The sequence below is a fragment of the Adiantum capillus-veneris genome, chromosome 14, assembly GCF_014529385.1.
Source record: "Adiantum capillus-veneris isolate H3 chromosome 14, ASM1452938v2, whole genome shotgun sequence".
NCBI lineage: Eukaryota > Viridiplantae > Streptophyta > Polypodiopsida > Polypodiales > Pteridaceae > Adiantum > Adiantum capillus-veneris.
The window spans coordinates 103,284,374-103,305,823 of record NC_140944.1 but is presented as its reverse complement, the minus strand read 5'-3'; the positions used below and the strand labels follow the sequence as shown (position 1 = coordinate 103,305,823).

Here is a 21,450-nt window from a genome sequence, read left to right as displayed (position 1 = left end):
TAAGATTTGGCACCTAGTGTCTAAGTCCATTTGGCACACATACTCTACCTTTGTGGAGTAATTAGCCATCATCAATGCAAAAATTCTTCCATCGCTTAAGATCTTCCTAAGTAGGGGTGGATCTCTGTGTGTTGGAGCTTTTATTTGCACGTGCAGACACATGTTGATTTGGCTGTTCAGAGACATGTGAGTGTGAGGGATCTCTTTTTAAAACTGCACTCCACACTTTAGCATATGATTGATCTTGTGCGTGACTTGCCACTTAATGACTCTAAAAATCCACTCTTTATTTCCGTGAAAGCAAGTGAATTAATCTGACACATCCGACTTAGTGCATCCCTACTACATTATAACGCCCCTTGCGATATCGTAGCTTACAATCATAATTTTGAAGGATTTTGGCCCATCTAGCTTTATGGCCCTTCAAGTCGGTTTGAGTAGTAAACTATTTGATACTCTCATGGTCAAAAACTACTTCAAACTTGGTAGTGTTGCCACTTTCGTAAAGCGTGAATTATGGCATAGAGCTCTCTCTCATAGACAGAATAGTTCTGATGAGCTCTATCTAGCTTTTTACTTTCAAAGGCTATAGGTCTTCTCTCCTGGAGAAGTACCACACCAATTGCTTTATCACTAACATCAGTCTCTACCACAAACGGCTTAAGTGGGTCGATGATTGCTAGGATGGGAGTCATGGCTATAGCTACCTTGAGCTGTTCGAAACAACATTTTTGGGCTTCTTCCCAAGAAAAGGTCTTACCTTCTGCTTTAAATTGATCCGTCATCAGAACAAGAATTTTGGCATAATCACGGATATACTATCAATAAGATCCAGCCATGCCTAAAAATATTTGAAGCTCCTCAACCATGTTGGGATGTGGCCATCGAAGAATGGGAGCGACCTTGTCAGTGTCCATTTTGATGCCAAAATAAGAGATCACATGACCGAGGTAATGTATCTCTATTTTAAAGGAATCACACTTGCTTTGCTTAGCATACAACACGTGAGCTCGTAGCTGTTCAAACACTGATCGTCAGTGCTCTATGTGTTCATCTTCAATCTTACTTTAAATGAGAATGTCATCAAGGAAAACCACAACAAATTTTCCAAGGTAGGAATGTAAGACACTATCCATGAGTTTCATAAATGTATCTAGAGCATTGGTTAGACCAAAAGGAATAACCAAAAATTCAAAATGCTCGAACCGTGTTCTAAAGGCAGGTTTGGAGATATTTTGTAGTAGGATAAGCACCTAGTGGTATCCTGAACGAAGATCTATCTTTGTATAGTATCTTGCCCCGTGGAGTTGATCAAACAACTTTCCACTCAAGGCTGAGGATACTTGTTCTTGATGGTTATCGCATTTAATCCGGGATAATCTACCCACATGGGCATAGTACCATCTTTCTTTTTTACCAATAGAATTGATGATGCCCAAGGCGAAGTGCTACCTCTAATGAAACCATGAGCGAGGTAGTCAGCGAACTGACCCTCAACCTCCTTGTATTCTTTAGCACTCATACAATAAGGTGGTTTACTCACCGGTTTAGTGCTTGGCAAGACATCTATGCCATGTTGCACATCACGTGTAGGGGGTAAACCCCGTGTAGGGGGTAAACCCGGTGGTAAATCACTTGAGAACACATCACTATACTCCATGAGTAAGCGAGTTAGCTTTTTCTGTGCAAAAGGAGAAAGTAAACTAGAGTTATGATGGGATGGAGAATCTTGTAATTCCTATAATGTTTGTTTTACAATAGTTGCACGTTGCTCTATAGAATTAAAATTGAGAGCACTTTGCTTGTTAGATTTTTTACCACTTTGTTTCTCAGTAGAATTCATTGCACTTTGCATACCATTATAATTCATTGCACTTTGCATACCATTACTAGAATTCATCGCACTTTGCTCTTGAGAATTCACAAGACTTGGAGACAAGCAGTAACACAAAAAGACTTCATCTATTAAATCTGCTTTCTACAAAATAGAAAGCTCGGATGAGGTGCAGATGGTATATTTTTCTCACCAAGCAAAAGCACATGTTTACCATTGTCAATAAAGGATAAGGAGTTGTGTTCATAACTAGTGTGCAATGTGTTTCCTAAACCATGCAGCCACTCCCGTCCTAAAACTACATCAGCATGGTCCATGCTCATAACTTGGAAGTCAAGGGTCATCATATGATCTTGAACAATAAGCTCAACCCCTTGAACTACCGTGTCCCATACTTCTTTTTCATTCCCAGACATCTGCTCCACCACATACTTGTGAGAGCAGGGAGTCTGTGTAAGCTTCAATTTCTTGACTAGCTTATAGTTCAAGAAGTTATGAGTTCCACCACCATCCACTAAAATATGAACACGTTGTCCGTTAATAGTGCCATGCATGCAAATCAAATCATGGGGGCCAAAGGTGGGTTGCCACATTGAAGCAGGCACACAACACTTGTGCTTTTCTTCCATATGAAGAACCTCTACACCAAAATATTTAGGAGATGAATTTAATGTGAGGCGTTGCACCGTGTGCATGGTCTTTTCTTTGCCTTGAAAAAGAGGACAATATTTCTTGTTAGGTTGGTCCAAAAGACATCTAAAACACCACATTTAGAAGATGAATCTAATGTAAGGCGTTGCACCGTGTGCATGGTCTTTTCTTTTCCTTGCAAAAGAGGACAATATTTCTTGTTAGGTTGGTCCGAAAGACATCTAAATAACCAAATTTTGTTTCTTTGCACGCTCAAAATCAGCAGTGCTGAGAGACCCACATGGAGTATCTCATGATTTCTTAGGCTTTTTAGCCTCTTGTGGGCGTGGAGAGGTATATTGTCTCTTATTCCTCTTGGAACGTGTGGGAGATCTACCTCGCCATTGGCTCTTAGCCACATTGCTCTTAGCAAAAGTATTATTAGAGTAGGAAACATTTCCTTTCCTCTCTTGGTGATCATCATATCTTTGGGCATGACTGATGGCTTCTTCCAAAGTTTTTGGATGTTGGGTCTTGACATGAAGATGATAGTCTTTGTCAAGACTCCTATTAAAACCCCGTCTCTTTTGAAATTCTTCTAGGACTTCTAGTTTTAATATGATTTTCCCATACTTCAAAAGGTACTGTGTGAGAGAGAGGCCAGACATGCGGCATGCATCCCATGCTAACAAATTCTTATCTTCTTCATTGGAGTCCAAAAACTCTTTGGAGAAAGAAGCTTGAAACACAGCCCAAGAAGGAGGACGAGCATCTATTGGAAATGTCATCCACCACTTATAGGCCTTTCCTTTAAGAGATATACTTGTTTCCATAGCCATCTTTATATATAGGGTGTGTCTCAATCTATGAATATCACTCCATTTGTATAAGAATGTATTGACCGCATCCTTGTTGCAATCACGCTCTTCCCCGTGAAACTCAGGAATGGTGATATTCTTAATTAATACATTCCTACCTTCTGCATCTTTTGCAACACTTGTCTCTTGGACTCCTTGAGTCGTGCGAGCTTGGTTCTTTTGAACCGTGCCACTTGTGGCTCCTTGAGTCGTATGTGAATTCATAAATTTCACAAGTAACTCCGTAAGATTGGTAATATTTGCATTGAGTGCAGAGAGGTTGCTTTCAAGTATGCTTTGGCAATGTTTCAAAGTCTTGAAATAATCCATATCTACAAGCCCATGATCTCTTAGATCATCACCATCATGCATATTAGTGTCAGTAGCACCCGTGGTGCCCTGATTTTGAGCTACGTGCTCAAAATCAAAAGTGTGCGTAGGAGGGATATCCTCACTGGCCATGGTAAACACACACTAATGTAAAGAGAGAAAAAACATCAACTTGTACCTTGTGAAATTGAAGTATTTGTGTTTTGTATGCTCCGCGATTTGCGTTGCATGTGAACCTCGCCTTGCGGGAATTGTAGCACTTCACGTGTCGTTCGTCGTAAGAACACCTTTGTTGCCTCTTCACAAAAACTCATCGTTTTTGTGAAGGCTTCTACTCACTTTGAAGCTACCTCCTTGAGGAAAAAAGAATTTTTGGAGGAAAACTTTCCTTCCTCCGAGAAGTGAAAAGGAAGGGTGAAATAACTTCCTTGAAGTTTGAAGCTTTCCCTTTCCTTCTAGCTTTCCTTTCAACACAAGTATGCTATCTTTCCTTGTTATACACAACAAGGGTTAATAGCTTGATAAAAAGTGTTGTCCTCTTACCCTCACGGGGTGGGTTCAACCCTCCTTCATGCAAGGGTTAAGCGTGCCTTCCTATGTGCGCAACCAACGGCGCCAACGAAAGCCTTTAGAGTCGAGTTGCCGGTTGAGTTTTCCTTGATCGCCCGCCTTAGTCGTACGTTGTGGAGGGCGTAGGCGGTTGGCTGTCGCTATCTATCCATGCGCGCTTCGCACAGGAAACTGTGTCTGTCTTCTTTTGCTGCACATCGGAGACGTCGCTATCTGTGGAACGTGGGAGAGAATCAGCACGTCGCATGCACATGCAACCCGCTTTTCGCCTCTCCCAAAAATAGCTCGGATACCAATGAAAGGGTGGTGGTAATGCGTGTGCTAATCTCCATCCAACCGTGCTATCTTATAGCCTCCCCCTAGTGTACACACTATCCGGCCATGCTAGTGGCCTTGCCCATAGGACCCATGTCCTTACAATATATGTGATGGTATTGTCCATTTCAAGAGGTGTTGGAGAGTGTTTTTCCCTCCGTCTTCGTGGAGCCATCTTCGTCGAGGTGGCAGGAGACTCTCTTCTTTCTCATTCTTTTGGTGGGGGCTCTACCGTTAAAACTTGTGTTCTCATTTGGGAGGGATATGCCTCATCGAGTAGTAAATTTTTGAGCCCTTGGTACAAATCCTCCTCTTCTTCCCTTATCAGAGAGAGTCCTCCTTTGGAAGTCTCACCAGGAGCTTTCCTAGGTACTCTCTCTTCTTGGTGGGGAGTTTGGAGAATAGCATGGGTGCCCAATTGCTATAGCACTTCACCTTGGATTGCCCAGGGCTTGTTAAAGCATAGAAACATGATATTTTAGAAGCATAGGGGCTACCAAAAAAATCAAAGCTACCAACATTCATTTCAATCTCTTTTCCCTTGTCATCCATACTAGAAACTTTTAGGTGTAAATTTTTACTTTTACTTTGGCACTTCAAGCCCTAGTTTTGACTTCTCTTTACCTTCAAAGATAAGCACTCAAGTATTTATACCCGTGAATTGAAACTTATTGATTGCAAGGAATAGAAGAGAGGGTTCAACAGAGCCAAGACAACACCAGTTCATGTCAAGCTTTTAATTAGCTCAATAATGGTTAAGCCATAGGAAAACCTCATAGGACTCCATTATTAAGACCATAGCTCTCGATGGTATCCCCATTAACTGCATAAAGCAGGCGTGCTTCAAGGATGAAAAATCCCTACTCTACTTACTCTTTTGCAATTAATAACACCAACCATTTGTAGCAAGCTTGAGGACCTCTCTTCTTGAGCAAGAAAAGAGAAACCAATAGCTCTGATACCAATGTAACATTTAATGCACAAGTAACTTGTGTGTAGCGGAAAATGATAAAATAGTGAGCATTGCATTAAGAATAAGTTCCTAATGAGCATAGAGAGAGTACTTAATTTGAGAAGTAGCAATTTACATCTACCTAGTTTGGCATAGACAATATTCAAAAAAAGACAGAGAAATAGAACAATTGACAACAATTAAGGACCGGATTTACATGGAGCCGATGGTTCCCCCTCCATAAAGGCTTTGTATTATAGCTTCTCCCATCATCAAAGGAGACTTTTGTACAATACAAATGTTGTGCTCCTTGACAAAACTTGTTGATGCAATGAAGATGGAAGCTTCATGCACCCAATTATGCTTGAAAAACTCACCTAGTGTCCCTAGCCTCAGTCCCAAGGCCTCACACACCTTCAAAAATGGTGAGAGGTAGTAGGGAATGAGGATGATTGAGAGGAACAAGATGTATCTTACAAGAAGGAAGTATTCTCCTCACATAATCAGTCTATAATAGCATAGCTTAGCTTAGTATTTAGCATGGTAGAGGAGATGAGCATGCCATTGAAGTTTGGCTCTTGGTTGGATTTTCATTCCATAGCCAAGAGTTGTTTGTGTAGGCCTCAACTTCTCAATTCTTGGAGAATGAGATGGAGTTCTTCTTGCACACATGAATTGTGTGTGTGTGTGTGTGTGTGTGTGTGTGTGTGTGTATCATTGTGTTAGAAAAAAATTCATCCCTCTCTCTCTTCTTGGTCCACCCCTCTTGCCAATTATTCTTCCTAGCTTCCCATTGGCCCCTGCAGAGCTTAGCTAGTCACAAATTAGAAGCATAATTGATAGCCTTGTGACATGTGTCCCTCTTTTCCCTTTTGTGAGAGCTATAGGTAATTCAAATAATTTATTAAACTCTCATTGGACCTTTTAGTCTTTTGGCCAATAGGAATCAAGCAAGCCATTGGGCTGTTTGATGCTCATTTGACCCTTGTTAGACTATCCAATAGTCTTCTGGGGAGATTAATTTCTATTGGTTCTTTTATCAAGAATTATAAAATTAATTACGCTAATTTTACTCTAGCCTAATTCTCATTGGTCTACCTCTATGTCCATCCAATAGGAAGTGAGGGAAGATTGGGGGCAACTGGCCTAGGAGCCTACCATGTGTCCAATATTCCCTTTGGGGAATGATTTGGAGTGTGTGTGTGTGTGTGTGTGTGTGTGTGTGTGTGTGTGTGTGTGTGTGGGTGTGTGTGTTTGCCTCTCCTCCCCTACTCTTAGGGCTCGCCCCCTCCTTGATAGGGAGGTGGGAAGACTTTTGAGTCTTCCCACCACCATCCAATTTTCCTGACCATTTTGACTTTTTAATTAAAATTTTGGAATCCTAGCCTATGAAGTCTTAATAAAGCTAAACCTTAGGTCTTTTAAGCTCCATTGATGCACATTGCTCTTTTGCAAAATGTCCCCCTTTGGATCCCTATTTTCCCTCTTTTGGATCCCTGTTGAGATTGATCTAGCAGCCTTACCAATATTCTAGCTTTTATTCCCCTGGTACCTCCCCATATTAAATGACCAGTTTAACATGAGAAAATCATTTGGGAGAATTAGATACTAGTTTTTATGACAAGACTTATGCTCAAGGTACCATCAAATTTTCATAAAGAATTGTAGATATACACAAGGATTCCTTTTGAATATTGTTCTAGCATTAGGAAGTCTCTGTTACGCCCTTTGTGTGGAACAATTCCCATGATGTTTCTATTTTCTTAGACTACTTGACATCCTTATCTAGGAGTTTCACTAGATGACATTCTTATCTAGGAGTTTCAGTTGAATCGTTTGCCGTAGGTGTTTTATCCTTTGATAACCTAAGCTTTGCCCCCCCACCAGGCCGGCTCCCTTGCCCCCAATCGTACTTAGCTAGGTATACAATGTCTCCCTTAGCACTAGTTTGAAGGACACTTTAGTGTCCTTTTTTTGCGAATTTAAATAAAATGGTATATAAAATCTAGAACACATATGAAGAAATGCTTTTGCAAACTTATAAAATGTTATTCAAAGTACTCACAGAAATTATAATCCCTCACCTTTGATCATAACCTCAATAGTAACTACACTCATGAAAAGAACCTACAAAAAACAGCATTGATTGTTTCATTAAAACTCGTACTCTAGCCTAAGAAAAAAATGAACAGGGTGCATGCAATAATCCGTGGTAACTACTTACATGTGTGTTTGATATTTTTGCAATTGTCATGTGAGAAAAAAATCATTTGTGACTAGAATTAAATAAAGAAATTCATGTGGGTCAAATATGCAACACTCACAAATTCAATTAACGATCACAAAAAACATTTAGTTCATCTAAATTTACAATGTTTTATGATGCATATATACTAGATCTATGACTCCATTACATAAGGTGATAATTTTTCATGGTTATGCAAGCCACATTTGGTGATTTATGGCATATCCAAAAAATTGCGCATGTTGTTATTATGATTTTTAATTTTAATTTATCAAAGATAAACCTTAAAATAAAGTCCACTTTTAGAATTTTTTCATTCATCTCACTTATTTGTATACAAATACCTCATATGGACACAATTAAGAGATTTATATACACATTTTCATTAGTTTTTCATAGCAATGTTTTTTTTGCAAGAAATTACGCACTACAATTTTCTTAAAATGAGCTTAATTACAAGATGCCTATGAGTTTGAACTCTAGCAAAATGCTTAGTTAATGGGTATTGACCAATAGATACATTATACACCTTAGGTTTTGTTCCATAACTTCATTATGCTAATGAAAGAGGCGTTGGAAGACCAAAATTTTTCTCTTTGTCAGCATTTTCAAGATTTTGGTCTTTTGATTATAACAAAAAGCTAATCCCATAACTAAGTTATCAAGCTCCATTTCTTACTATAATAAGTCTTTTCCTATCCATACACCTTGAAATTTATGCAAAATCTTATTTTGATGGGAAGTTATATTGAATTTATGAAAATTTTAATAAAACTACACTAAATTTTTATTATTTTTTCATCTCAAAATTTATCAGTATAATCTTAATCTGGTACTAATTTTGGTAAAAGTAAAATTTGGTTATGTTCTTCACCTCATAGTTGACCTAAGATATGAACGTGACCTATGATTTGTTTTCTAGATTCACCAAATAAGTATGACAAGTTGCTAGAAAAACGGGACACTTTAGTGTCTCAGGACATTTGAGTGTCCGATTACGGAACTAGTGCTAATTAGAGAAGCTCATGATGTTGAGGTAAGTCACAGTGTGGGAATTATTGTGAGAATTTCTCCAAAACTTCTTGTGAAGGTGATCTCGCCTTTCTCTTTCCCCACCTTGTGCTTTTGTCAAGGTTGCCTTGAATGGGGTGTCAAAGGCTGAAGAGGCTGCCTTGGATCATGGGGTGACTCTCAAGCTGAATGTGCAAATGGAGTAGGTTGGGATTAAGAGAGAGCCTCGACCATGTGAAATTGCACAGCTATACGACCATTGCTTCCCAGTTCATTGGACCTGGGTGGTATTTTAATTCAATTCCCAGTAAAATAGTACAGATTTTGGCGTAAACCTTAAAATGAAAATCGTTATTATTGCGCAGTTCTTACGGCCATGGAAATTGCAAAAAGAAGGAATTCACGACAGGCAATGGTGAGAGGTCGGGATATGGCCTGCAACATCTTCAAAAGCCCTAATAATGTAGACGTGTCAAAACACAGACGCCCAGAGAGAGAGAGAGAGAGAGAGAGGGCGAGCGAGGCTTCCGGCAGCTGCTCGAAAGAAAGAGAGAGCGAGATGGCAAGCGAGGCTTCCGGTAGATGCTCCAAATGTCCCCCCAACTCCATCAAGCCCTTCGAGATCAAGAAGTGGGAGGCTGTCGCCCTCTGGGCTTGGGGTACGTCGTCTCTCTCTCTCTCTCTCTCTCTCTCTCTCTCTCTCACACACACAGTACCGCTGCAATTAGTCAACGGCCCAACCTTTGAACCCTTCACTCGCACGTATATGCGCCTCCGTCGTCAGCTCATCAAGCTTCCGGTTTGTTGAAAGCGCGACGAGCTCAATTTATTATAAAGTTGGTTCATATTTATGTCTTTGTTTGCTTTTCAACATCTTACGTCTGCACACGCCTTTAGTTTTGTGCCCGGACTTCTCCTCCGTTGATCCGACCACTTTAGCTTCATTTACTACCTCGTGCTTGATAGTGCTGAACGGAGGAGAGAGCAATACTACAATTTATTTTTTCACCATCAACATGGGAAAGGTAATATGGAGAATGTTATACATATCTGTGTATTGGTATACCACACAGGGCGCCATATTCTCAGAATAGTTGTCCCATTACAGAAGTTGTAGCATCCATGACATGCAGTCCATCAACAATGTTCAGGAAAAGTGTGCCTCAACTTAGCCTTGAGCCGGTTGCAAAATCAAAGTAGTCGGCTGAGGAGAGGGCAAGAAGGAGAAAATTCCGCTTAAAAAGATACTGTAATTTTGCAAAAATACTAGTTAGTATTGTAAAATTACCGATTCAAATTTGTCTTGGATGGATCTTTGTATGTTTGTGAAAATGATTTTTCCCGAACACTGTCCATCAACCTCAAACTCTCAACCTTGGGTTACATCACGGAGGCTCAACCAAGTGAAGTACACTCTTAGGGTGACATTACATGTTGTAGGTGTCGACAAGAGACATTGTTTGAAACTTTAAACCTAGAAAATTCTTTTTGCTGTCTGTTTCGATTTGTCCTATGTAATAGAAAGACTCATGCAAAGCATCACTATTATGACCTTAACTTCGACCTTTGGTGTTTATTTTACAGACATTGTAATGGATACGTGTGCCATATGTCGGAACCACATCATGGATCTATGTAAGTACCACTATACTCTTTGTAAAGGGCTTTGTACATTGTAGATAGCTCGTCTCACAACCTTTTTGATTGATAGGTATCGAGTGCCAAGCAAATGAAACCAGACTGGCCAATGGAGAGTGTACAACTGCATGGGGTGGGACTTGTCTTGCCTCCTACAAAGTCTCTTCTAGAAGTCTTGCTTGTTGAGCTTACTAATTGCTCTGCTTTCTCCTCTTATATACTGCAGGAGTATGCAATCATGCTTTCCATTTTCATTGTATCGGTAGATGGTGAAAAACGCGGCACGTGTGCCCACTCGGTGAGTATTGAAGCCTTGTCTACCTTCATGGCAAATCTCTCATGTTTGCAATTCTTATGGCTTCTTTTTTGGTATGATCAGATAATAACGAATGGGAGTTCCAAAAATACGGGCATTAAAATCATGCTAGTGGAGCTAAAAACTGTCTATTTTGTTGGGCGGATTTGTCATGTGCTGCTTAAGTCTTAAAAGAGCATTCATCATCAAAGGAGGCTCGAATTCAATCCTCAATGAGCAACAATAGGTGTAATTTTAATTGGTACTATGATTGTTTTTCACAAGATTTTCTTCCCATTGGACAAGTGAGCAACAATGGTTTTGCATGCATATGGGCAAAACATTGTCATCAGCTTGCGACCCATTAGAATGACATGCTTGTCAGTGCATTCTATCGATTGTCTCTCACATGCAAGTGTGGTATATTGTTTATCCCAATTCCTTCTTGATGAAAAACAATTATTGAGCTTAAGACTTTTCAAAAAATGCTTTGAGCTCTCCCAGGATTTGTAAAACTTCGATGATTCTTCTTCTTCCTCTCTCTCTCTCTCTCTCTCTCTCTCTCTCTCTCTCGTCAACACACATGCATACAACGAATCATTTTCTATTTCATGTTACATAACAATGTAGTGATCAATTCTTGAAGCACTCAAGTCTCCATTGTGCATCATAAATGGCCAGACCATCAAGTTCAATAGTTACACAGAGTGTTCATTTCTCTGTTTATGGAATGAAATTAAGTATGGGAGGGAGATTAAACCCAACTTGGTTAAACTACATTGGTAGAGAAGGCGGGCATGCACACAAAGAAAACAACTATAGCCTTTATCTATCATTAGAATCAATTGCTCCTTATGCTCTATGTTAGGTTTTTCCTATCCCTTGCTCCAGGTTAGGTCTTTCCTTTATGTACAATGCACCAATGCCCAATGTCTCTTGAAACTCTGGGTTCTCCCCCTTATGGGAAAGGTTCTATGCATACAAAATTTACTTTTCCACTTTCTCACAATGCCATTAATTGACCACATGTTATCAATTGTCTTTGACATTCACGTAAATCACACCAACAAATTATTTATTAATTCATAGCATTGGGATTCATTCCCCTCCAACACAAACAAACACCAAAATATGTTCCAAGTCAGGTTTTAGACTACTCATGGAGGATATGCACACTTGCTTCAATTGCTTTTTATTAGTGGTTAGAGATCAAAGGCCATGGACTTGTGCAGTTTTGTGGACAAGGTGAGAAAAACAAAATTGAAAGTCATTTATGCAATTTTGCACATTTGATACAGTTAAGAGATTGACGTGTTTACAAGATTGAGTAGGAATGATGATTTTGATGAATTTTTATGCCAAAAAATATGTTAATACTGTGGAATTTGTTGCCATGATATTGTAACGTACAATAATTTTATTAAAGAGAATGAACCAAACTGAGCGTGCCTTCCTCCAATGATGCAACTCCTTATATTGAGTACTAGAAAGGTTACATGCCAAGAACACAACCTCCTCATCCCCACACTAGGTGGCCGGACTCGGGCTACATGACCACACACCACTCCTCCCCCCTTAGGGAGAAAAAACATGGACATAGTTTCTACAAATTTGGAATGAGAATGGACTTGACAAGAGAGATCAACTCCGACGCCTCATTTGGGGGGAGTGATCATACAACGGATTAGGGGCTAGGGGACTGAGAGGACTTGACTCGACAAAGACAACATCCCGACATAGGCAATGTACTAGGTCACTATCCCAATACAAATGGCTACGCGAGGAGGGGCTACACCGTGTCATAATGACAAGGATGTAATCTTTGTGCTGCCATACATCCTTCTCCAAAAGAGCATTGATGTGGTGTTTCTTCATTCAACACAGAAACTTGCTAAGAAACTTAAAGCTAAGTGCAGGTACAAACAAAAAGACCAAAGGTTGTGTGATTTGTAGCTTGTAAATGTGATTGTTGTCAAACGGCACCTCCACAACAACGTTGCAACAACTCCATTTGCCGAAAGAAAACTGTGAACTTAGAGAAAATTGCAAAGAGGGCAGGCACTACAACTTTCAATTCAGGTGAACTTTGTTGAAGGTGGTCGCTCTTGAGCTTGATAGGACGGCCTTCTGCAGTTCACTAGTATAAAGGGTAGCAAAACATAGGTGGAAATCCTAGCTCTCCAACCAACTAGCAAAGGATAACTAGCAAATCCTTTGCTGGAGGAATCATAGGAAAGACTCCTCGAGGCTTGATCATTTTCGTTGTGTTGAGGTTGGATCTCCCCTCATCCAGAAGTAAATGGCCAAGGGAGCCTTCTACTATCATGACCTCGCGTTCCATCTACTGGTCAGCTTGTGCGAGGTCAATAGGCACGGTGGGAACTAAGTGGAGACTAGGTAGAGGATCTGAGATTGGCGCATAAGTTGACCATGACTTCTTCTCCATGGTGTGGCTAGAAAAACAGCTTCGACTATAGATGCGTCTATACCTCTTCACGATAGAATAAAAAGTATGCATGAACATGAGAATGACCATTGCAATGCCCAGCAGCCAACAAGAAAAAGAGGCTTTGCTGAATGGGGCAAGAAGGCGTGGACCAAGCTGACAACAATTGAGAGGTTCAAGAAGAGAGCATCGACCATGGTGCTGATGCAGTTTCTGGGGTTTAGCAGGCTAAAAGGAAACCTCGCTTGTGATCAAGAGTGTTGAAGGGATCCGCTGGTTTGCTACAAAGGAGGCTTTGAGTCTTATGAGCTGCACGTATAACTGTGATGCACCTCAAGAAAGAGGTTTCAAATAGTATTGTTGTCATAAAATCTAATATCTAACAAAGACAAATGATTTTCTCATATTAAACTGATCATTTAATGTGGGAGAATAAACGGGAACAAGGGTTAAGATATAGACATGTGCTTATAGATCTATCTCAACACGTGGCCAATGGTAAAGGGGCCCAAATGAGAGATGGTCTATCAAAGATCAAGTCTAACCATGGGAGCATAAGACCTTAGGGTTAGCTTCATTGAATACCTCCAATAGTTAGTGTAAAAGTCCTTTGACCTTAGTTAAGCTAGGTTTGAGCTTGAGGTGGGAACCCGGCCCAAGCTTAAGGTGCTTGAGGTGCTTGATGTCTAAGGCGCTTGAGATGCTTGATGACTGAGGTGCTTGAGATGCTTGAGGTTCTTGATGATTGAGATGCTTGAGGTGCTTGACATGCTTGAGATGCTAGGGTTGTACTTGAGGTGAGGCCCCAGCCCAAGCTTGAAGTGCTTAAGGGCCAAGCTTATGGTGGGAACTGGGCCTAATCTGGAGGGACTTGAGGTGTCAAAAAGTCAAGTTTCAATTCCTCCAAGGAGGGGGCGATCCCTACAAGATGGGGGATGAGAGAGAACACCCACACACTCACACAATACATGCATGGTACAAAGAAAGCAAAAGGGACACTTGTCAAGTTCCTCCTCATGTTGCCCTCATGGTGTGCTTGAAGCCTATTGGTTAGCCACCCAAGGGGTCCAATGATAATTTAGAAGATTTAATTAATTCTCTTTCCATTTATCAAGTCCTCTCTCTCAAAGGGGAAAGGAGGACAGTTTTCCGAAGGCTAGTCTTCTTGATTGTAATGCCTCCTACTTGTGACTGGCTAGGCCTGGACGGGTGGACAATGAGATTCAAGCATGAGCTACAAGGGGGGGTCGACCAAAGAAAGCTAGGGGTTTTCTTGAGGGGTATACTCTCCCACACACACTGTCATTGTTCATTATGCAAAGTGCAAGAGCTTCCTCTCCTTCTCCAAGCAAGTAGAGGTTGAGAGCCTACACCAACACTCTTGGCTATGGAGTGCAAATCCAACCAAGAGCCATGCTTCAATGCTTAATCTTTCCATCTTCTCCATCTTCATTACTATGCTATTATGTATGCTAGCAAGAAGAGTTATGATAAGTGAGGAGCTAATTCTTTCTCCTATGAAAACGGTTCTTCTTCCTCTTCCCTACCCTCAATCCCTGCTAGCTCTCTCCACCTTCGAAGGTGTTTGAGGTCTTGGGACTGAGGCTTAGGATAGTTAAATCTTTCCACAAAGTTTATGTTATGCTTGTGATGCATGAAGATTTCCATATTCATTGCTTCACCTAGGTCACAAGGAACAGAAAGATTGTATTGTAACAAGTCTCTCTTAATCGAAGAAATCATAATACAAATGCCTATTGGAGGGGGGACCGGCTCCAAATAAATTTGGTCTCAAATGTTGTCATGTTCTCTAAATTCTCTCTCTTGCAAAAGTATTGTTCATGCCAAGTTAACCAATTGCTATGTTTATGTTGCTATCTTCAATTATGTTCACCCACTATGCTCACAAAGTAATTTCTCAGAAGTACTCTCATTAATTTCCGCTACTCTCAAGTTAATAGACCAATTACATTACATTGGTATCAAAGCATTTGGTTTCTCGTTTCTTGCTTTAGAAGAGAGGTCCTTAAGTAGCCTATAAATTGTTGATGTTGTTAATTATATCATGTAAGTGGAACGGGGATCTATTATCGGTTTTGGTGAGCCCACTATGTGGGATATGGGAGCTTTGGACTTAATAATGGAGTCTTTTTAGACTTGGCTATTGCTTTACCATTATTGAGCCATAAGAAGTCCAAAAGGAGCTAGCTCTTGGCAGCTCTGCTATGTTAGACCTACTCCACAACTCTCTATAATTAACCACTTCGAGCTGTGGGTGTAGATACTGAAGAGCCAATTTTTGAAGGCTAAGAGGAGTAGCAACTAAGGTTTTGAATTGCCAAAGCATACACTAAGTAATTACATGAATTTTGTTAACATGGATGACAATAACCAAGAGAGTAGAATGAACATTGATAGCTTTGATTTTGCACATGAAGGTGCTAATGATGATGCCCCATGTCATTATCACGTTACTAGGTTGCACCAAGCTATAGGCAACCCAGATTTGCAAGCCAAAGTTACTCAACAACTTCGTGCTTATGGAATTTCGCTTCCTCTGGAAGAGGAGAGAGAGCTTAGGAGGCCTCTTGAAGAGACCCTCAAAAGAAGATTCTCTCCCATACAAGAGGAGGAATCCAAAGAGAAAGAAAGCATTGAAACTTTAAGTTCCTTTAAAGATGTGACTCCATGAAGACGGCGGTCTAGACGATAGCTCACTCCTCCCAAGAGGAAAAGATCAACACATAGTCCTTCTCCTCATCATTCCCAAATGGACGAGAGGAAACAAAGGAAGAAAAGGGCTAAAAATAGGTCACCCTCTTCTCCTTCTTCTTCATCTTCATCCTGTTTCAACAAAAGCTATGGCTATGCTACTAGAGAATACAAGAGGGGAGGACATCGTAAATCGTATCCTACATGGAGAAGGTCACAAAAGCTAAAAAAGTTCAAAGAGGGAGGAAAGATTATCTCTTTTCTCACCTATGATGGCACCTTTGGTATTACGGACAAAGTGTTGGCCTTCATCTAGCTTGATGTGGCCTTTGGAGACGAGCGGAGTCCTCCAAGCTATGCCATGTAGCTATGCACTTCCAAAAATCAGCTCGTCAATGGTGGGCTAGCCTTCGTGGAAATGGCCAAGTCCCAAAGACATGGAAAACTCTACGAGTTTCCATCATGAAGAAATTCCTTACAAGCGATACAAAGGAAAAAATGCTTACTAAATGGTGCAGCTGGAAGGTTCTCTCTTATGAGTCTATCCACAAGTGTACAGACAAGTTTTGGGATTTACATCTCAAGGTTACTGTATTTCAAAAGATAGACTTTGACAAGCAAAAAGTAGCAATTCTCTGCGGGACTACCTGAAGAGATGGCTGAATACATCAACTCTCAACGGCCTGGTTCTATCCCCAAATTAATCCATCACATATTGTTGATTCACGCATCAATTTCCATCAAGGGGCTATACAGAATATCGAGCCCATGAAAAACAAAGACAAAACATGATGCAAAGGGGAAAACCAATACTCAAAATTCTTCCCAAGGCACTTCCAATAACAACAACAATCGGTCCAAGGACAAGGGAGTTTAGAAAGGCAAAAACAAACTCTCTCCTGAAGAGCTTGAAGCTTTTTGTATTGTAAAATGAGTCACAACTACACATTTAAGAATGGATAGCTCAAGAGACTAGGTCACGCCATATGGATAGCTATAAGAACTAAAGGTAAAAATCGATAGCTCAAGATGGCATACCCGATCAAGCCATATGCCCATGTGAAAAATTGAGAATAAATTTGTAATTATATAGAAATTAAAGACATTGTGTATGTGTGACACATAGACCCAAGGTATGCTAGACATGTCAAGCCATATGGATAGCTAGAGGAACTGAAGGTAAACATCGATAGCTCAAGATGGCACACCGGTCAAACCATATGACCATGTGAAAAATTGAGACTATATTTGTAATTTTATACAAAATAGAAACATTGTGTATGTGTGACACATAGACCCAAGGTATACTAGACGTGTCTTTGCAAGAAAGTATAGCTCAAGATAACACACCCGGTCAAGCCATATGACCATGTGGGAAATTGAGACTATAGAATTTGTAACTACATGTAAAAGAAACTAACGATCTTAAAATCTTTACTGCTATGATGTCACACATCGAGTTTGAGATTAAGTGCATTCTTTATTGAGTTAATACAACACTACCACCCAAAATTGTGAGTATCACTAACTTGCAAGATTTTGAGCTTGCCTTGAACAAATTTGACAAGATTTAGTGTAAGATTCTTCAAACTATGATCTAAAGGACGATTTAGTGCATCAGACAGGCAACAAGAGGCTTAGGGAGTCAACAGTGTTGGCAACTGCAGTGAAAGAAGTCGGGACTCGGACGCCAGCTCCGTAGGTCGGGGCGTCAAGACTAAGCGTCACTGATTAGAAGGTCAGGACTCGAATTCCATAGCTAAATCCTAAGGGCACTGAACATGCAAAAATGAGTCACTAAAGTGAACTGAGAACTCACCCTGCTTTTGGCAGTCGCTTTGCTTGCAAGGTGCTGGAGTCCCATCGTGAGCGTCAGTACAAACGCCTCCTCACATCATCATCATCCTTGCCAAAGAAGTCTGAAAAGAGGAATCTTAATAAGATGAGGCCCAAGGAAGCCACAGAGAACGTGAACTCGCTGCAAGATGGAGAGCTCAAAACTACAAAACAAAGGCCTCAAAGCAAGCAGTCATAGATTTAACTGATTAGTAGAGAAAAGCTAGCTTTTTATGAGATGTAGCTATAACAAAAAGAAAAAATCGTTGTTCCATGTATGCAAGACACCATCAACCAGTTTGGTAGGATTAATGACACAATGCTAAAGACATTGAAGCTTCTGCCACTACAAAAGCTTGCATCATAGTGTATAGACAAACATCTCAAGCATAGAAACAATATACAGTTTACAGATCAACATTAATTGAAGAAAGAGTTTGTGGAAAAGCCTTGCTAACTTGAAACAAATTTGGAATCCAGCACTAGCTAGGAGTGGTGAGCATAGATCTAAAGCCAATATCTAGGAATACTACGAATACTAGAACAGCAGCAGTGAAAATTTCACATAAAGAAATCTGACAACCTTCACTGAGGACATATCTGAACATTGTTTTCAAGCCCTCACTGAGGACATATTTGAACATTTTTTTCAAACAAGATGATTGCACAGGCTAGCTACATTGTCAAATATAAAAGAAACTAACAACAAAATCATTATACCAGACATAAATGGAACTATAACATCGAAGAAATGGCAAAGAAGGAATGACAAAACAACATTTCACAGAATAAAATAGAATAAGTACCGATATAATGAGATCTTAAAGGCACTCACCTTGAAGGCAATTGCATTTTTCAACCTCTTTGAGGACAACGTCAAGGACAGAATCAATGAGCTCCATGCCTTCAGTGTAGTGACCCTTGGCCCAGTTGTTGCCAGCTCCAGACTGGCCAAAGACAAAGTTATCAAGGCGGAAGGTCTGCCCATAGGGACCCGTTCGAACACTATCCATAGTGCCTGGCTCCAGATCCATGAGCACGATGCAATGCACGTAGCACCCACAGCTTGCCTTGTTGTAGTACACATTCACTCTCTCCAGCTGCACATCAGCGTCGCCGTTGTATGACCCCGTGGGATCAATGTCATGCTCAGTGCATACCACCTCCCAAAACTTGGCACAGATTTGGCTGCCTTTTGCACCTGTTTGTGCATTCTCAACTTCTGTGACGAGGAGGTATCCACCTCATAAACTCAGTCCAAGCAATCAGCCAACTGAAGCCGCTTGACTACAATCCCCGCATTGTAGACTGACTCTTCGCCCCACTGCCTTGTTGGTTGATATATGAATATTGATCATCTGCTGCCCCGTTGCCCGGTGTCCAGTGATTCCATCTTAGCTAGCACCGGCTAATGAGTAGGAACATGTGTATAATCACTCGCCAAGCAAAGAAACTCGAATGAAATGCGGGCTGATGCTCACCGGAGCCCGCTCTCTTGAAATGTGGTGCGTGTATCATGTCCGCCAAGTTTCCATTGCTTATGGAAACTTGAAGGTTCAAGACTTTGTTGAATCACTTAAACATGTCTGGTGCATTAAACTGGAATGTAAGCCGGAAGAAGAGTGCGAAGCGTCCCTTGCATATCAAAATGTCCTAAAATGACTCAACACAGTCGACCACCCAACAATGTCTGAGGGAGTCGGCATGCTTTGAAGCAAATCTTCTGGTCGAGTTACTAGCCCTGCTCGGCTCAGTAGGTCTGCTATACAGGTGAAATTCTCTATTGTTGGGGTAACACCATGCCTCTTCTGCATCCATTGAAAAAGGGTGCAGCCATCACCCACCAAACCCAATCTGCTGCAAGTAGAATGCAAGCAAGAAAACCCCAGCTTGCCCGACTTCAAACCTTGTCTCTGCATATCCTAGACATAACTCAACACTAAACCTTGCCCCCCCTGCAATGCAAGCCCTGCTGTCAAGGAGTTCCATATCAATAGCTTTGTTCCTGGCATAGTGCTAAACACATTGTAAGCATCTAAAATATCGCTGCATTTCACATACATGTCAACAAGAGAGCTTTCGACGATGGCATCCTCATTAAAGCCCATCTCTACTACAAGACAATGGACAAGCATACCCTGAAAAAACAATAAGCCACCTGAACAAGCTTTCAAGAGGCTAGACAAAACAAAGTCATCTGGCTCCAGACCTTTGGCTAGCATTTCTTGGAAGATCTCAAAAACTTCCGTCGTGCACCCATGCCAGCTATAACCAAAAATCAATGCTATCATAGTCTCTACATCTGGTTGTCCCATCCTATTGAACACTCAAGAAAATCTCTTAGCAATCATGAAACAAACACTCAACAAAAGATCTATGTAACATGAAAATACATGGAAGGTAAGCTTACTTGTGATAGAGTTTGACTTGTGAAATACCAGTTGCAAGCTTGTGACCACAAAAACCGCAAACATTGCAAGTAGTTTGAGCAGTAATACCCTATGTAAGACAGAAAAATCTGTCAATAAACCCTACAATCAAGAGAATCAAGAAACCTGTGTGGATGTCGCTCACACACACACACACACACACACACACACACACACACAGAGAGAGAGAGAGAGAGAGAGAGAGAAGGAGAGAGAAATAAACCCTACAATCAAGAGAATCAAGAAACCCGTGTCGATGTCGCTCACAGAGAGAGAGAGAGAGAGAGAGAGAGAGAGAGAGAGAGAGAGAGTAGTTACTTGAGCCTTGTGGTCTACAGAGTGCATTGCTATTTGCAAGTTGTCGCCCACGGTAGATTGCACTTGTAGCACGCCCCCTTCTCCTTATGGAGTTCGCTGATTACAAGTCTTCACAAACCCCCTTGAAGCCTGCCGCCTTGCAGCACTCTCCCCTCTCCTGGTCTGAGCATTTGACCCTCACTCTGTTCTCTTCTCAGCTTCGGCCTTCTTGCTCTGCTCCTGAATAGCCCTCAAGCTCCGGGACACAGCTCGCTCTCCACCTTTGGCCAGAGAGCGTCTCCCCTGGCCCCCTGATTGTTCTCTGGGTGGCACTCCCTCTTGAATGGCACCTCGGCCTGTACGTGCTACTGTAGCACAGTCTCTTGGTTTCTCTTGCCCTGCAGATGGTAGCCCCTGTAGTACGGCCCTACCTGCAACTCTCTAAACTTCTTCCATGGTATATTGCACACCAAAGCTCGTGAGAGTGACATCCACGATCGCCCCCACGGTAGGCCTAGTCTCTTCCCGCTCTGAGTTCAAAACCAGATCCTGAAGCGAGTGGAATTTGGAAATCGCAGATTTTAGAACCAAATAGGGGACTCTAAATTTAGGGTGTTTACACGCATCCCTTTTTTAAGTGGGCACCTATCCAAAACATGCATCACCCTTTCATAACAAGTCAAACACAAAGCTCTCATTGGTTGAAATGGGATGGGCATGCCTCCGCCATATTTAAGCAACCAAACCCCCCATCCAAAAGCATACTGGAAATGGCATCAAGTTGGTTGCCATCAAGGCCTGCAACTCTGTTTGGCAATGTCTATACAATGTTGCTACCATTTCCTAGTCTCAACATATAGCACAGAAGAGATGAGTGTGAGGACCTTAGTTAGGGGATACGTAACAGGTAATATTTAAAGTATTTAATACATAAGTCAACTTGGTGATACACAAGCATATCCCATGACTAAGGCACCCCCACTCAAGGGATACACGAGAGGGAAGCCCTTCTGAGCCTCATACAACAAGAATATGGTGATTAACCCCAAGATA

General features: G+C 41.2%; 2 protein-coding genes across 2 annotated transcripts; one reads left to right on the top strand and one right to left on the bottom strand.

The window, feature by feature from the left end:
- Nucleotides 1–8,949: 8,949 nt before the first annotated feature.
- On the top strand, nucleotides 8,950–11,071 carry LOC147442866 (uncharacterized). The gene is made up of 5 exons (XM_086529727.1): nucleotides 8,950–9,403; nucleotides 10,329–10,379; nucleotides 10,456–10,541; nucleotides 10,609–10,680; nucleotides 10,762–11,071. The coding sequence occupies exons 1-5, from the start codon at nucleotides 9,121–9,123 to the stop codon at nucleotides 10,867–10,869; spliced, it is 600 nt and encodes a 199-aa protein (XP_086385853.1). The 5' UTR covers nucleotides 8,950–9,120; the 3' UTR covers nucleotides 10,870–11,071.
- Nucleotides 11,072–12,123: 1,052 nt separating this feature from the next.
- On the bottom strand, nucleotides 12,124–20,945 carry LOC147442865 (uncharacterized). Its single transcript, XM_086528875.1, has 6 exons — nucleotides 20,419–20,945; nucleotides 20,082–20,170; nucleotides 19,733–19,987; nucleotides 19,516–19,640; nucleotides 18,507–18,914; nucleotides 12,124–17,754 (listed from the first exon to the last, which is right to left on the bottom strand). The coding sequence occupies exons 1-6, from the start codon at nucleotides 20,443–20,445 to the stop codon at nucleotides 17,708–17,710; spliced, it is 951 nt and encodes a 316-aa protein (XP_086385001.1). The 5' UTR covers nucleotides 20,446–20,945; the 3' UTR covers nucleotides 12,124–17,707.
- Between the last annotated feature and the right edge of the window lie 505 nt (nucleotides 20,946–21,450).

What these genes read in the sequence shown, in the direction of transcription:
- LOC147442865 (XM_086528875.1), bottom strand. Translation starts at nt 20,445, where the DNA reads ATGCACTCTGTAGACCACAAGGCTCAA. An exon ending in CTGTAGACCACAAGGCTCAA is followed by an intron (nt 20,171 to 20,418) that starts GTAACTACTCTC and finishes TGTCTTACATAG; the next exon opens with GGTATTACTGCTCAAACTAC. An exon ending in CTTGCAGCAGATTGGGTTTG is followed by an intron (nt 18,915 to 19,515) that starts GTGGGTGATGGC and finishes TGAGTTTATGAG; the next exon opens with GTGGATACCTCCTCGTCACA.
- LOC147442866 (XM_086529727.1), top strand. Translation starts at nt 9,121, where the DNA reads ATGGAAATTGCAAAAAGAAGGAATTCACGACAGGCAATGGTGAGAGGT. An exon ending in TGTCGCCCTCTGGGCTTGGG is followed by an intron (nt 9,404 to 10,328) that starts GTACGTCGTCTC and finishes TTTATTTTACAG; the next exon opens with ACATTGTAATGGATACGTGT. An exon ending in GCGGCACGTGTGCCCACTCG is followed by an intron (nt 10,681 to 10,761) that starts GTGAGTATTGAA and finishes TGGTATGATCAG; the next exon opens with ATAATAACGAATGGGAGTTC.